A 16590-nucleotide genomic window follows, 5' to 3' on the forward strand; every position below is an offset into this window, starting at 1 on the left:
GTTTGCCCTCAACCATCACCACTACGAAACCAATTCTTTGCAACTCTGGCCCCTAAAGACTGACCAGGGCACTCTCAGGACAAGTCCAGCTGGCACTGTGCAAGTTGGCCGCCCCCTACTGACATGAACCGCCAACGACAGACTCCATGCCCCACAAATGAAATACAAGGACTATTTTAAAAGCCGCATTTAATTGGAACCTCCCCTTTGCTGAGTTTTTTTATTCTTACACACACCAAAAAAGAAGAAAAAAAGCAATTCAGAAAATGGTTACAGGAGACCGAATGAAAGCATTGTACATACATATGGACGTCATTGTCGACAAAGAGTCATTCAATCGGGGGGCGGGAGGGCACCCCAACCACAAAACACTCCGATGTGCTTTTAAAAAAAGAAAGAAAAGAGGGAGTTTCTAAGCAGATGGACAGAGAGACAAAGTGGGCTTCTAAACAGAGGGAGACGCTGACTTCCATCTTTAAGTATTCAATGGGTGGGGAAGGTTCAAGCCTGGTTTCAAAAGGCAGACCCAACTTAAGAAATCTAGTCTTTCCCACCTAAGGATGACTTGGGAGGGGGATAAAACAAGTAAAGAACTGGTGAAGCCCAGCTCAGGGGTGGTGCTTGGGGCCTCCATTTCAGAGAGGGAACTCTATAGAAGAAAGCCCGCTGCTTCTTCAGCTCCGCTGGCACAAGTGCCAACCGTGGAGAAGCACACCAGCTATAGAAAACGGGCGTCTCAAGATGAAGTTAAAAATCTAGAAGGTTAATAAAAGCTATTGGTTCCACCTAGCAGGGCAAGTTGCATAGCTGGACCTGGCAGCTTTGTGGGAGATTCCCCAGCAGTTCTATCACACAAATCCCTCGCTCTCCCTAGAGGAGAATGGGGCAGACCCCCAGCTGGCAGGGGAGACTCAGCACTCGGGTCCTGGTGGGGAAGGGAGGCTCTGCTACGGAAGGACACCAGTCAAGATACCAAAAGAGGAATTGGACAAGAGGCTAAAGCCTCTCTACGGAAGTGTGAGAGGGAAGGAGAGGGGGACATCCCTCACACACACCTGGCTGGGCTTCATAATTTCACCCTCCCCTCAAACAATTCCTGGCTCGACACCGGCAAGAAACACAACTGGACAGAGATCAAAACCATTCTTCAGTTCTGTGGTGGGGGTGGCGGGGGAGCAGGGGGCATGCCAAAGGGTGGCAAGGTTGGCACCCCCACCCCCATCATGGTGACAAAGTTAGAAGGGTCCATGGGAGGCGGGGGAGGGGGCGGGGCGTACATCATGCCCGCGGAGCCAGGAGGCGGGGGTGGGGGAGGCGGCGGGGCCCCGGGGGGCAGCGGAGGCTGGACCCCGGGAGGCAAAGGCACCATGGAGGGGCTGCCTTGCATCTGTGGGGCCCCCGTAGAAGTTGCCGCCGCCTGCTGCTGCCATGGAGGGATGGCCCCGGTGCCAGCGCTCGTGGTGGTGGTGGTCGTCGTATCTAGGATAGGATACAGAACAAGGTCACCCGAGAGATCAGACACAGGGAGCTCTCTAAGTTCCAGAAACCAGACTAACAGTTCACCCGCACACACATACACACACCACAAAGAAGCAATTTCCTAGACCCACAGCCACACTAGTATTTCTTTCAGCATTTCCTCCCATTATCCATAACACAACTAGTCTACAAGCCAAAGATGGGCCTTACAGTGTACTCCTCCCCTTCCCACAAGGCAGGAATTCAACCCCCCAAATACTGGAAAACTGCACATAGGGCAGGAATAAACTCTTCTAAAACATGGCCACATAGCCCAAAAAACCCACAAAAACCTATAGCCGTCCACCCTATTTGAGGAGTCATGAGACTGAAGGTAAGACAGGAGTTTTCTTAGGCAAGGTGCCCAAGACCCCTCCAGAGCCCTTCTCCCAAGTTCAGCCTTTCACAAGAAGAGACAGGAAGAAAAGTGAAGGGACTGGGTGTAGGGCTGCCAACTGGCAATTAGCTTGCCCAGCAGAGGGTCCCAGAGGTGCGTAATAAAAGGAAGTGCTCTTACTCACTTTGCTGCCATGGCAAGGGAGTACTGCTGCTGGGAGGCGGGGGCGGAGGCTGTTGCTGCTGCTGCCATGGGGGGAGAGGACCAGAGGGAGGCGGGGGAGGCTGACCACTGGGCGGAGGAGGCGGAGGGGGCATCATACCCATCGGAGGGGGCATCATACCTGCCAAGGTCAGAGGCACAGAAAAGCCCATTCAGCAGTGTCTGGGAGGGTGCTTGCCCTTCCTCACAGCATCTCTCAATACATATTCCCCCCCACCCCACCCCACCCCACAAGACACTCACCTTTTCCTTGGAGGCGATAGACCCCAGAGCCCACTGGCGCATTGCCCAGGTACTGATCTTAAGGGAATGAGAGACCATAGCCTTAACAACGGTTAGAACAAGCCAGCCCCAGCATTTATTTCTTACCAAGCCTGCCATTGCAACTGAGGAAGGCCTTCCACATTAGCCCAGCCAACACAAACCAACCAAGCCTTCCCACTCCCCATCTTGGAAGAGACCCTCATAAAGGTTCTAGATTGTACTCACCCATGTGGTGGGGGCCTGGGGGGCCATGAGGATGTGGTCCCTGGTTCATGGGTGGATTGTGAGGTTGCATCCAAGGTGGAGGGCCATTGGGGTTGTGCTGCATTGGGTGACCTCCATGTCCCCCCATATTTGACATGGGGTGGGGGAAATTGTGGGGGCCACCAGGCCCTGCGGGTCCACCGCCGCCACCGCCGCCTCCTCCTCCACCTCCACCACCGCCACCTCCACCATGCATGCCATGGAACGGTCGGTTCTCAGAGGGGCCGGAGTTCATCCACGGTGGACGGTTCTAAGAAGAAACAGACTGGTTACAAGGCACCATGCCAAGAACAAGTGAGGAAGGGGACCGCTTGTGGAGGCTATGCACAAGGGGAAAGACAGCCTTTTGATACTGATAAGCAATACCCTTTTATCCTTTCCATTGACCTCCCAGCTGCCCTCGCATCCCCTGACCCAATCCACTCCCTAAAGCATTACTCAAGCCTGACTTTGTAGATGAACAAGGATGCTCTTCTTCTGTCCTCAAATATATGAACTTACTCCCATTCAGCACCAAAGGCCTCAGGCCCTAGTCAACCTTTCTCACGGGTATCCTACCAGAGACCTCAGGCCCATCCAATTCTACTATTCTCTTCCCAACATATACATAGCTGACTCACTGACACTCAACTTGCCCCAAGACATTCCAACTATGAAAGATATCCATAACTCACAGGAGGTGGCTGGTTATTTCCTGGCCCTGATGGTCTTGGGCCACTTGGCAGGGGTGGGTTGGAGGGCCCAGAAGATGACCCTACAGAGGCTGGGACAGGAGCTTCTCCCAGCTCGGCCATCAGGGACAAATATTCCTTGTCCATGCGTGCTTTGTCCTGTGCTGACTGGGGATCTCCAGGCCTGAAGTGGGACAAGGCAGTGAGAGAATGAGACAACACTCACCATATTACACTGGAAAATAAGTACATGTTCTAAGAAAGTCATGAAGGGCTGGGGAGTATATAGCTATCCAAATGTTGCTGAGTGGCACCTCCCCTCAGCACTGGCTGGAACTGGTGGGAATTTCAGTCCCATAATCTGGCCTCATGCTTACCGGGCAAACTTGCAATCTGATGCTATGTGACCAGCTCCTCCACACTTGGTACACACCGTAGTACTGGTGATGGTACGAATCTCTGTATTTTGCCATGGGCGTAAAATCCTGAAGGAGAAAAGAAATCAGGTTGGACCACTGGTAACACGAGGCAAGGTCCTTCTCACATTGCTGCGCCCTACCTGGCACTCACCTGTTATCATCCTCACGCAGCGTCCCATTGAGGCGGGCCAGCTCCCGCAGCTGCATCTTACGCAGGTCATTCTGGTCCTCCGGCGTTTCAATGCCTTGTTTCAGAATATTCCGGATCTAGGAAAGGAAAAAGAGAGGACATTTTTCTGCATCAAGAAAGTTAACTCATTTACCAACCTTCTGGGGGGCGTAATAGGCTTCAGGAACAAGGGACACTCAGAAACCGATGAACTGTGACTAATCTGCTCACCAAAAGGCATCTGGTCAATCATTCTTATGCTATCAGTAGATGGGCAAGCTGACAGGATTCTGATATTTATGCAGTGCTATTTGATAATGGTCAGAATCCTGTCTATGATAAAATCTGTTGGTATATGTCTTCTTTGGGATAGTACTCCTTCAACAGCCATTTAAGGGGCATAGCAGCATCACCCAGGCATTGGCATCTGCCAGAGAGGGGAAGGCACAAGCACAGAGCATTATGTTCCTTGTGTGCAACGCAGGACCTAACCCAATGAGGGGGCACCAATTCTCCAGCACAAGAATGGGTTCTTCTTCCTCCAGCCCAGGCCAATTCTATTCCTCACCACCATTCTGTCCAACAGCGATCTTTTGCAAACTGGTGGCTTACCCCAGAGTTTCTTCCCCTTTTGAGGGAGGACAGCTGGACATCAGAGACACACTGGACAATGGGCTTTGATACCTAACACCAATGACTGACATTTGATCAAACAGGCTTGGGGAGGAAATGTACTGGGGTGAGAGAAGAATCCTTGGACACCTCCCTCCACCATGTTGTTTCCTGAAACAGAATGTTAAGTCCACCAGTGACATCCCAGGGTAGAACTCAAAGGTGTTCTGATATATCTAAATAGGCCTTGCCAGTGGCTGCAGAGGAAGACCCCTGGGACTGCAATATATACCACTCCTTCAGTTCAATAACAGAACAGGATATAAATTAAGTAAATAGAAATACGTAGCAGCTTCTGCTGAAAGTACTTTCATGTTCATGCTTGTGGCCTGGCCAGCTGCCATGTTTCTAGTTTGCTACAAATGGATGAACGTTCTGGTCTCTGAATCTACTCTGACATTATATGGAGCTTAGCAACTGGCACATACCTGTTCCACAGCCTTTTTCACATTTTCCATGGTGTTGGCAGTGACCAAAGCATGAAGGGGCTCATCCTCACCAGGCAGCATCTGGCCATCCTTCCGTCCCACCTTTCCTTCCTTTACAGACCCTTTGCCTCTGATCATAATCTTGGCATTACATTCCTTCTCAATGTTCTTCAGGGTATTCCCTCTGGAGAGAGAAAAAGGAAAAGCCAAATGTTTTTACCAGACAACCAAAGCTCTGAAACTTTGTCTTCAGAAGTAAAAAAGAACTATTTTGGCTAACAATCTAGAACTAGGAAGAAATTTAGTGATGAAATACTTAAACAATGAGAAATCTCCCAACAACAATCTTACCGGGGTCCAATCAGAAGCCCAACAAAGTTTATTTCTGGATATTCATCTTGTGGGATCATCACTTTATCACTCACTCGAGTTGCTGGAGGTCTGCAAAGGACAGCAAATATCAAGATTTAGTTGCCCACACCCCAACAAAAATACATACTCATATCTAACTGTAGGAAATAATTAAAGACCAAGACCATATGGCAGCGCTCTCAAAGCTCTGGAAGAGACACCTGTTACAATACAGAATGTTTAATGTGTAAATGACTATTAAGCCGTTATGCTGTTTGGGTGCCTCTCTTGAATGAAACCTGGACACTGTTAATCAACTACACTAGATTATTAGATTACTTCTAAAAGCACCCTGGAAATGTCAACTGGTTCAAAATGCAAGGCCCACACTGTTAACTAGTTCAGAAGATAGACTACATACTCGGCAGCAGTTAAAGAACTACAGTGTCTTCCAACTTGTTTCCAAAGTGTTGGTAGTAATTTTAAGGCTTAGCTAGAGGTATGTGAATGATCACCTCTTCTCGTGTGAGCCGAACAAGAGCATGTGAGATTTCCCAAATCCTGCTCTGAGTAACTTCACCTTCTGGGATGAAGTGGGTGGCAACACAGAGCACAATTTTTACAGCTTGCCTTTGGGACAACCTACTACCTGAGGCAGCCTTTGTAACTGTTTTCAGGTGACTTAGTGTTAACCTCTTAATTCTCTCTAATACCTTCCAATGCCATTTGATTTTTAACACTGCTCAATGATCAACTCTTCTTAAAAATACTATTTATTACTTTTATTCTTAACTTTTCTGATGGTGTTACTTCCAAATGCTATTAGTTTCCTGAATAGTTAAGTTTCCTTATTCCAAATTAAAGCAAGCACAAGTTAATGGAGAAGGCAAAGCCCACCTACGTGGGTCTCCTCTCCATTCCCTGAACTTACTTGTAATCAGCCGGGGGCTTGAAGTCCGGATTGAGCGCCACCATCTCCGTTATCAGGTTGTGTCTCTCTTCCTCCAGCTTTTTGCGGGTGCGGAACTCGCGGGTGTTCAAGCGTTTCCCCTCACTGTTGTATATGGGCTCGGGAGAAGGAGACCTGAGGAACAATAACCCCCAATGACTTCTCGTGCGGCTGAGCTTTCCGGCCACTTATTAAGTACAGGCTCCCCTCAAATTCTAGTGCAATTTAGAAAAAAACAAAATTAAAGAGACCATAGGAAAAGAAGGTGTAAGCTCACTCATGCCTGTTAATATCACATGGACAAGGCAGCTGTAGCAAACCACTGCCTGCTACCAGGAAGGGGGGGGGGAGAAACTGGGGTGTTTTATTGAGGGAAAAGGGGTGCAGAAAGGAGAGCGAGGGGGTCATATACACACAGCCATGACAAACAGCTCTGCCATGAGTGTGCCTGTTGTTCAAAAACGGGGGAGAGGGGCAGGGAAGATGGAGAAAGTTGATTCACACAGAGAACAAACTTTCCAACTTCATTATTCCACGGAGGCAAACATTTAGAAAGATCCCTGGCGCAGGAGGAGGAGGAGGAGGTAAATCAATAAAGAATTATTCAGGTTAACTCTGAGCTTTTTTAATAATCAGAAAAGTAACAAGACAGGTTAAGCTTCTGTCGAACTCTTAAAGTCCTATTTTTCACTGGCACCGCGTGGACGGGTCAAGGCTTCTGTCCTGGCTTTACCTCCACTTTGCTGGCTGCACCGAGGCCGACTGAACCTGTTCACTGTGCTTAAGAGTTAGAGATATATATATATAGCTGGGGTGGGTCCAAGCTGAACAAGAGCCCACCGTTCCTCAGGCTGCAGTCTGGGCTGGTAAACCAATAAGAGACAGACCGGCTTTCTCCGTCAGGTTTAGGCTCCCAGAAAGCAGAGGCTCTAACAGACAAAAATGTTATACCTAATTTTCTTTTGGGTCCAAAATAATAATAGTAATGATAATGAAAAAGAGTCAATATAGTTTTACCACATCTGCACTTGCGGTAAAAAAAGCAACACTCTTAGAACTGTGCTTAAGTTTATGGATATATATGTTTTTCTCTCTCCAAAACAGATTGAAATAAAAATTTTAGAGTCAGCTGCAAGAAGGGAAGAGATATTGGTCATGTTATTAAAAAATAATAATACATCCGTGAAGTAACCAGAAAACTAAACCCGGGGTTTTGTTTTTAAATTAGACAATCTTTCTTCCTAGCTGGTTAAAGGATTGGTTAGAGTCAGTTGAATCCCAATGTCTTCTCAGCCTGAAGCGAATAGTTAACACAAGAATATGAAACCAAAAAAAAGGTCAGGTTTGGTAAGGAGTGATCGCGACTAAATTACACCTCCGTTTCTAGGACCTGAGAAGGCCTTGCAGCCCCACAGCAAACGTGAACCGTTTTCGTCCCCATAGTCCACATTTACTAGCCGTTTTAAAAATATAAACTCAGCCACTAGCTTAGTAGATCCTTTTAAACACAGAGAGACCTGTTAAATTAATACGGTGATTTGGTTCCAAGGTTAAGACCTTAAGAAAGAGTTTCAAGCTAACCATTTCATGCCTTCCGCAGCTGAAAGTTGTCCTTTTTGAAAGTTAGGTGAGAGAACTGTATCATTTCTACTGGATATTAATCATTATCAGGTCTTTTAACCAGTATGGTCTCATTCCATGAAAGGGCTGTACAAATAAGCGTTTGATAGATACAAGACAAGACAGTAATTGCAACCCCTTGTTCTGCATTAACCACCCATTCACCTGTTAGGTTCCCCCCGGCATTTCATTCTTATCAGTCACAAATAGTATGTAAATCTATTGCCACCAAATACAAGTTCACCTATCGGGTTTATCCTAAAACCTCAATGTTATGGTTAATAAAAAGGCGTTCCTCAGCTGTTTTTTGGAGCTGAAACGGGCAATGTCATGCCTAAAAGCTGTGCTTTAAATGTTTCTTGCAAGCCTTGGCAGTGTCACCAATATCTATTTACTGCCTAGAATTGTGGTTTCAAGAGGCTTGAATTTAAGGAGAAGAGGGATTTTTACGGTGAAGGGCTAAAACTAGTTTTTCGAGTTGTGCAACATGCTATAACACAACATCTCCCAGCTATAAAGAAATTAAGGTTCACAAGCCAATTTGTTGGAGGACACTGAAGCCCAGCAAAACCACAAGTGTCCACTTCTGCACGCTTTGGAGCGCAGTAGTGCTCTGGGCCCCAACTCCCAAGGTATTGGCCGCCGCTGTGTAGGAGCTGCTCCCAAAGAAACTGGTTAGTACCCATCTGGTTTTAAAAAACCATGATCAGCCACCGTTTGGAAAAGTATTGCAAAACCAGCGGTCAGGAAAAAAAAGGTTCCCAGGTTGCTCAGACTCAGCGACTTGTGCTGAGGACGCCTCAGTGTGAACCTGTGAGAAAGACCTCTGGACACTTGCCCAAGACCATGTTAAAATTAGTTTGGCCACCATCCCCCCCCCCTTTAAATCGAGTTAATAATTACAGCCTAGGCAGGCTTGAAAACCCCACACCGAGGATCCCTTTCTGGCTCCATACTTCCCTAACAATAAGACCTCAGCGACTATCTGTCACATCGGACCAGTGGAGACATTTCATAAAGGAAGGAACCTCATTGAACTGACATTACGATGCCACCAAAAAATGTATTGAAAAAGGTAAAAAGTGTTACTGTCAGCTGGTTAAAACTGTTTCCCAACCTGTCCTCAGGGTTAGGGGGGATGCCCAGGTCTCCTGTGCGCAGTTTGCGAGTCAGGTCTTCTATCTGCAGTTGCACTGGAAGAAACCAGGTTAGGAAAGAAAAAAGGATGGAAAAAAAGACAATGTTACCAAAAAACATCTCAAATCTCAACATCAAAGCATGAAGAACTTGGAGAATTTGCAAGGGACGACTGATACGTCAACATAAACATCGGGAGAGCCTACAATGTCATGTCAGTCAGATACCTTCAAACAGGAATCCAGAAAAGACCCTTCTTATTTCTAGCAAGTCTTCAGAAATCATGGTTCATCAGGAAGCAAAGCATTCAGGTGAGAGTTAAGGGGGAAACACGCCTCATGTTTCTGAATTGTGAGCCATTGAAAGATAACCATTCTGACTTGCTAGAACTGGTAGTGGACAAGGGCAGGAAGCGAGGGCAACGCAGATTGGTATTTCTTGGAAACGTAAGTACAATCTTGTATGTTATAACTGTACAAGCCAATTAGAGACTGGGCTTTTTAAGAAATGCCACATTTCATACCAGTTTAGCAGGAGTCAATAGTCTTGAGACTATGGCTTACAGAGCATCCTTCTACATATAATATATATATATATATACACACACACACACACACACACACAGTGTGACCCTCTGCTAAGTGACAAACACTGGATGCTAAAATATATTGTTATGCAAAAACCTTTATGTGCTCTACCCAATTCTGCACACATGCCCAGAATCCCCAAATGCAGGACTAACAGATGTCAAGCATTAAGCACTTGTGTTTTTTAAGACCCCAGATAATATAGTATTTTGACCCTGGTGCATCCAAGGGAGTCCCCCAGGTAATCTGTATCTGCTCAGCTAGTGGAGAGCGTCAGAACAAAAGCTGGTTTGGGATGCAGGCCTGAAGCGCCTTGCCCCGAGGCGGCTTTTGTTCCAGTCCCACCGACATCTGGCAAGCCACTCTGGAGAATATGGCTTGCGGGTTGCAACCCAAACCACTCTGCAGCAAAGGTACACCTACATCCATATGCATGAGAGATTCACCATATATAGATATATAGGAATGACTTCTTTTGGGCAGGAGAAGAACAGACGCTCCCTCCATTTCACTGAGCTTTCACACACACAAAAAGAAACACAGCATTACTTCTCCTTGACCAAAAGCCTAATGCGATGGCACAGTCGCAGTATCATATTCAGACCCCTACGGAGTACAGTATGCTAAACTTTCGGGCTCCGTTTCAAAGTCTGGCTCTCAAAATAGACATTTTATTATGGAATATGTTCTTTAACAACAGCAAAACAAAGAATACGTTTTGTATTACAAAATACATTTTGAAATGTTTCTGTCGGTTTGCAGACGGCTCGTCCCTGAAGTTGTTCATTACTGTTTCCACAGGTATTTGGTAGTTGCCTCTCTCTCTCACACACACACACACAAATCCCACTTACTACAGATGTACGTGTACCTTTGCCACAGAGTCCTTTGGTTCGTTGTAGGCCACACCACTATCCTCCCCTTACTTATCCAGTTAAGCTGAGGGTTGCAACTCCAGGTAGTAAAGCAGGCAAAGCCCTCGTCTCTTTGCACAGACTGAGAATTCTGACCAGGCTCTCTCCGTTTGGACGGAGCTCTTTCAAGCCGCATGGGTCTGGCAGAGCCACTCGACAGGCAATACATCAGGATGGTTACTTTTAAAGACAGAACTGCATCTCCAAATCCAATGGTCCAACATTAGGAACTGTTCCTTAATCTGGGGGTTTTTTTGGGCTCTCTATGGATAGGGGAGTGTTACATATCAAAATTCTCAGTGATTGATGCACGAGAAAGGAGCAACTGTCTTCTCTCGATGTTAAGATATATGTGCAAATGACAATGAGACACAGCATCCTAGAAGAGTCTGGCTCTGAGCAGCAATCAACATTCACAGATAAAGAAAGACATCCACACTTCACTTTGTATTACAAGTAGTAAACAGTTTCTGTTCATTCCCATATGCAGTACCATAACATTCCCAGTTTCCCCAACTCAACACCATTAATGCTTACAGAACCAAGCAGTATATCCCTTTCAAAGCAAAACGGTGTCCATTGACTGCAGAGCCTAATGTTAACCCAACCTCAAGTATTTGGTGATCTCAAAAATAACGATGATAATAAATAAACAAATAAAAAACACAGAGGTTAGGACACTTTCCCTTCTATTCAGTTGCGCCAACCATCTTCGCCACCTCCGAGGCTCATGTTTTAACTCTGAACAATTAGCATTAGCAACGTCATAAAGATGAGAAGGGAACCATGGTTATTAGGTTATAATGTGCCACTGCAAAATATCCCTACTGTGAAAGAGGCTTCCAAACAATACAGATTCAAAAGGGACTCTTCTTTCTAAGTGTCGTCTGCTAGCAAGGCCACGATAAAGCAAACCCTGAGCAGGCCTTGAACGCACAACAGTCAAGAACAGTCTCTGGATCAGGGCTGACCTGAAGGCATGGAAGGACAGAACAAGGGCTTACCTATATAAGCTCTCTCTTGTTCCCGCGTGAGGCCAGGAGGGATGACGGTGGGCATTCCCGGGATGACCGTCTTCTGATCCATGGTGTCTTGGTTCCACCGGCTCCTCTTCCGTTTCTTATTAGGATAATCTGCAAACACATTACGCCTCTTTATAGGAACCGTTACAGCCGGCAAGGCTGCGCTTGTGTCCAGACAGAGGTCCAAAACAAATCCAGTCTGAGACTGCTTTAACTGCCCTGGCTCAGGGCTAGGGAATCCTGGGCACTGTAGTTTATTGTGGCACCTGACACCAGAATTAACATTGCCCAACTACATGCCATAAACCTGGGGCTGCTCAAGTACTGTATAACCGTTGTTCTTATGTCCATCCCACTCCAATTGCCATTAAAAAGCTACTACAGGAAGTCAAAGGCTTTCATACTCAGCATCCATAGGCTTTTTGGGGCGATGTGGCCATGTTCTAGAAGAGTTTATTCCTGATGTTTCGCCAGCATCTGTGGCTTTGGCATCTTCAGAGAAACGTCAGGAATAAACTCTTCCTACTTTCTTAAAGACTCTATGGGCAAGGATTCTCCAATGATTGGGGCAGAGAGAATCATGGGAATTATTTATCCATAGGGAGTCACTGGGGAATACTTGCCCATAGGGAAGCATAGGAAATACTTGCCCATAAGGAAACATTGGGGAATACTTGTCCCCTGATTCTCTATGGGCAAGTATTCTTCACTGACTGTGGCATAGAGAATCATGGGGATTACTTGCCCATAGGGAATCACTGGGGACCACTTTATCTAAACGATGAAGCAAAGAGAACAATGTCTAAGAAGTGATACAATTCCATCAGGCGTTGCTCTTGTGCTTATGCTTTCTTCTCCCCCGTTGTGAGACGTCACAGAACTGCCAGGCAGAGCTTGAACCGCGGAAGGTGGGAGGCACACAAGGGCTTGCTCTTGGCTGGAAGGCAAGGCAAGAGCTGCCTCTGGAGCTGAGGCTCCGATGGAGGGGCCAAAATTAGGCACAGATGGGGGCCTTTCATCGTCTACTACCAGGGCAGACCCCAGACAGAGGCCGGCTGCTGCCAACACTTGGGGGAATGATCCCTGGCTGTTCTCATTTTAGTAATCTTGGTGGCCTTTCTCCTACCCTTTTTAGTGATAAGTGCCTTCAAGATTTACCAGCATGGAGAAACAATACGGCTGGCAGTACCAAATACCAACAAAGACATCCTTGTACGACTCTGTGTAAGTGCACTCACCCACTCATATTTGCAGCTCTGAGTATTCACGGATTTGATTCATAGGTTCTCTCTAGGAATATCCAGGTCCTCCTCCAGAGCAACTCTATGGTCAGCTTTAACTAAAGGTGGCCCTGAAAGACCTAGAGATTCCCAGAGAGGACACTCTACTAGGCCTTTGTAGCTCCTCCAGCGTCGTTTTATGGTCAGTGTCTGTCGGAGGTTGACCACAGAGTTGCCCTGGAGGACCTATAGAGATTCCTAGAGAGGCATCCTCTCAGGTGAAAACATGGTGTCTGTTATTTGTGGCGTTTCCATATTGACGGGGGTCCTGTGCCGCTAACCCTAGCGAATAGGGAGGGACAAGTGCCGTTGGCCCTCCGTATTGACTGTCTTGGGGTATTTCTCGTAGGTGAGCAAACAGTGCATCTGACGCTGTGTTATCAGGTGCCAACGCTTTCTGTCCGAGCGCAACTAAGAACCGACCAGGAGGAAATAGACTCAGGTGGCAGAACGCTTCCTCCGAACACAAGCCACAGCAAAACGCGTCTGAAGGACAGAGATGAAATTTACGCAGATACCAGAAGGCAGCATTAAGGCCACCATTGGCTTCCTCCGCAAAACCCCAAATCCTGCCCATTCCCATTGTTCAAACCTTTCATTGCATTACAATTTGTGAGACTTATGAGCAAGTATTCCCCATTGATTCCCTATGGGCAAGCCTTCGCCTATCTTTCCTTATGGACAAGCACTCCCCAATGTCTCCTTAAGGAGTAAATACCCCCCAATGATTCTCTATGGGCAGTTTCCCTATGGGCAAATATTCTCCAATGATTCCCTATGAGTGAGTATTCTGTTATCCTCTATGGAGCTAATATCCCCCAATGTCTCCCTATGGGCAAGCATTCCCCTATGATTCTCTATGGCAAAGTATTCCCCATGTTTCCCTATGAGGAAAATATCCCCCAACAGGCAACCCTTCCCCTATTATCCTCTATGGGGCAACCATTCCCCTATTATTCTCTATGGCCAATGTCCCCCCATTGTTTCCCTATGGGCAAGCCTTCTCCTGTTATTCCCTATGGGGCTAATATTCTCCTATTATCCTCTATGGGCAACCATTCCCCTATTATCCTCTATGGCCAATATCCCTCCATTGTTTCCCTATGGGGCAACCATTCCCCTATTATCCTCTATGGGGCCAATATCCCCCCAATGTCTCCCTACGGGGCAACTATTTTCCAATGTTTCCCTATGGGTAAACATTCCCCAAACTTTCTCTATGGGGCTAATATTCCCCTATCATCCTCTATGGGGCCAATGTCTCCCTACAGGGCAAGCCTTCCCCTATCATTCATTCCCTCTGGGCAAAGTCCTGTCCTTTGCTTTAAGGCCTCTCCATGGGCTTGCCTTGGTTCCCAGCCCCGGCTTGGCCTCCCTCATCCTGCTGCTGCTGCTGCTGGTGGAGGAGGAGGTGCTGGGCCTGTTGCTGCTGCTGGTGTTCGAGGGCCAAGGGAGGCTGAGGCTGCTGCTGGGTTTGCGGCGGCGGCTGCTGGGGCGGCGGGGGAGAAGGGAAGCGGTACTGGCCGTAAGGCGGCCCTTGCTGCTGCTGCTGCGGCTGCTGGGGCTGCGGTTGCGCCGAGGGCGGCTGGGGCTGCGGCTGCTGCGGGGGCGGCGGAGGTGGAGGTGGCGGAGGAGGAGGAGGAGGCGGCAGGGCGGCGAAGGGGAAGGCTGCGGCCGCGGCGGCCATGAGGCTGGGGATGGCCGGCTGGGGCTGGGCCTGAGCGGGGCCCGGAGGCGGAGGAGGCGGCGGAGGAGGCCCTTGCATCACTAGCGGAGGCGGAGGCGGAGGAGGAGGGAGCGGGTATCCGGTTTTGCCCGGCACCGGAGGAGGAGGCGGCGGCGGATGGAGCTTCCCCAGCGGCGTCGCGTTCGCTCCAGTCGCCATAGACGCTCGGGAAACTTCCACGACGTAGGCCCCCTTTTTTTTCCTCCCCTCACAGAGGCCCTCGACGTCCCATTGGCGCCCTCGCGCGTCCGTCACGGTTTTCCGACCGCTCATTGGACGCCTTCGCTGTCCGTCGCGTTTCTCGCGCGCCCATTGGGCAACCTCGCTTCTCAAAGCAGGTTGGGTGGCGCCGCCGTCCGTCAAAAGGAACCTGAAGTAACTCGAAGGCCTATTGGTTAATTAGCACGGTGGGCGGGGACAAGAGGGAGAAAGTAGCGCGAGACGAGACGGAGGGGGCGGGACGGAGTGCCGGGATTGGTTAATCACGATGGGGTTTTTTTCCTCCGGCCACACGACCTGTCTCCTCGAGAGCTTTTTCTGCGTTGGCGGAGCGGACATTAGAGAAGCACGCAGACTTTCTCGAGAGTGACGTCAACGCAACCTTTGGCTCCCATTGGGCGTCGAATTAAGCAGAGATGTAACAGAGGATTTGATTGGCCCACGTTCTCTCTAACCAAGAGATCTCGATGGCGATTGGCGGACGGAGCTGATGGGTCCAAGAGGCTCATGGGAGTTTGGGCACTGAGGGGCCTATATTTACAATGCAGAATTAACCCAGTTTTAACACATAATTATATTACTGTGTGTGTATATATCTATATAGATATAGTATATAATACATTAAATTATATTACTATACATTAATACTATATATATATATATATATATATATATATAATACATTAAACTAATACAATACTATATATGTAATACAATACATGGTATTATATTACTGTGTGTGTATACATATATATAATACACTAAATTATATTACAATACATTAATATTAATATATATATATATATATATATATTACATTAAATTGTAATACAATACTATATATATAGTATAGAATACATTGTATTTTATTACTATGTGTGTGTGTATATATAGAGTATATAATACATTACATTGTATTACAATGTGTATATATAATATATAATACTTTAAATTGTAATACAATATATATATATAGTATTATATTACAATTTAATGTATTATATATTATATACTATATATTATATAGTATATATGTTGTATTATAATACATTAATATAATGTAAATATATAGTATATAACACATTACATTGTATAATACATTAGTGTGTGTGTGTGTGTGTGTGTATAATACATTAAGTTGTATTATATATGTATGTGTATATAAATATACAGTAATACATTAATATAATGTATTATATTAATGTATTACTATATACTTTGGCCCTAACATTGTCAGTACAGGTTAAGTTCCCATTAAAGAGTTCCCTGCAACTTGTAACAAAACACTGATTAAAATGGAAACCAGTCAAGAAATACGAAGAAGACTAAGAAAGGGAAGAACTGGACAAGATCCTAAATAGCAAAGATGCGCAACTGAGCCATTGGTTTCTTCATCCCCAAGGTCTGGAAGAAGAAAGCAGATGGGAAGAAAACCAATTCATTGGAGATTTGGGGCTGGAGGATACCATTGACTACCAAGAAGACACACAAATGGGCCTGTGATTCCATGCGCATAAGGTGTACATGAAACATAATGTCACGTTTAGTTGTGGGTCCCATCTCCAAGGTTTATGTAGGTGTATATTCCATTAATGCATATGGAACATCATATACATCATCCTTCATTGCTAAATATGCTGGCCAGAGGACAACCCTCATCGTCCCTCAATGCTAAATCGTTGGCCAGGGACTGCTGGGATTTGCAGTCTGAGGACAACCCTCATTGTCCCTCAATGCTAAATATGTTGGCCAGGGACTGCTGGGATTTGCAGTCTGAGGACAACCCTCATTGTCCCTCAATGCTAAATATGTTGGCCAGGG

General features: G+C 46.7%; 2 protein-coding genes and 1 long non-coding RNA gene across 9 annotated transcripts in view; 1 reads left to right on the plus strand and 2 right to left on the minus strand.

Moving 5' to 3' along the window:
• PYGM (glycogen phosphorylase, muscle associated) overlaps nucleotides 1-9224 on the minus strand; it is a 35178-nt gene extending 25954 nt beyond the window's left edge. The window contains exons 1-2 of the mRNA XM_042439978.1: nucleotides 9213-9224; nucleotides 3685-3687 (exon numbers count right to left, since the gene is read on the minus strand). The gene's annotated coding sequence lies outside the window, so the exon portion shown is untranslated. The remainder of the gene's footprint in view (nucleotides 1-3684; nucleotides 3688-9212) is intronic.
• On the minus strand, nucleotides 173-14768 carry SF1 (splicing factor 1). Of its 5 annotated transcripts, none has more exons than XM_042439981.1 (13): nucleotides 14172-14768; nucleotides 11527-11655; nucleotides 9002-9077; nucleotides 6247-6399; nucleotides 5316-5405; nucleotides 4965-5148; nucleotides 3847-3962; nucleotides 3654-3761; nucleotides 3280-3460; nucleotides 2567-2855; nucleotides 2321-2372; nucleotides 2040-2198; nucleotides 173-1479 (listed from the first exon to the last, which is right to left on the minus strand). In XM_042439981.1, exons 1-13 carry the CDS (start codon nucleotides 14707-14709, stop codon nucleotides 1236-1238), a joined length of 2319 nt encoding a protein of 772 aa, XP_042295915.1. In that variant the 5' UTR covers nucleotides 14710-14768; the 3' UTR covers nucleotides 173-1235. The 5 variants fall into 5 exon arrangements, with proteins under 5 accessions (XP_042295915.1, XP_042295913.1, XP_042295914.1 ...); XM_042439979.1 differs by having other exon boundaries at nucleotides 2321-2377; XM_042439980.1 differs by having other exon boundaries at nucleotides 2036-2198; nucleotides 2321-2377.
• A 229-nt stretch (nucleotides 14769-14997) lies between these two features.
• The window catches only part of LOC121915624, a 23016-nt gene continuing 21423 nt past the window's right edge, over nucleotides 14998-16590 (plus strand). Inside the window, exons 1-2 of one of the 3 annotated variants that reach the window (XR_006100725.1) lie at nucleotides 14998-15353; nucleotides 16172-16287. This is a non-coding gene — a long non-coding RNA (uncharacterized LOC121915624). Of the gene's footprint in view, nucleotides 15354-15926; nucleotides 16288-16590 lie in introns of those variants that run through there. The other 2 variants (XR_006100724.1, XR_006100723.1) reach the window with 2 other exon arrangements.

The sequence above is a fragment of the Sceloporus undulatus genome, chromosome 9, assembly GCF_019175285.1.
Source record: "Sceloporus undulatus isolate JIND9_A2432 ecotype Alabama chromosome 9, SceUnd_v1.1, whole genome shotgun sequence".
NCBI classification, from domain to species: Eukaryota; Metazoa; Chordata; class Lepidosauria; order Squamata; family Phrynosomatidae; genus Sceloporus; species Sceloporus undulatus.

Excerpts from the sequence above, each read along its gene's own strand:
- SF1 (XM_042439979.1), bottom strand. The coding sequence starts at position 14,709 with ATGGCGACTGGAGCGAACGCGACGCCGCTGGGGAAGCTCCATCCGCCG. Across the intron at positions 11,656-14,171 it reads AGCCGGGGCTGGGAACCAAG|ATTATCCTAATAAGAAACGG; the intron begins GCAAGCCCATGG and ends ATGTGTTTGCAG. Across the intron at positions 3,963-4,964 it reads TGAAAAAGGCTGTGGAACAG|ATCCGGAATATTCTGAAACA; the intron begins GTATGTGCCAGT and ends TTCCTTTCCTAG.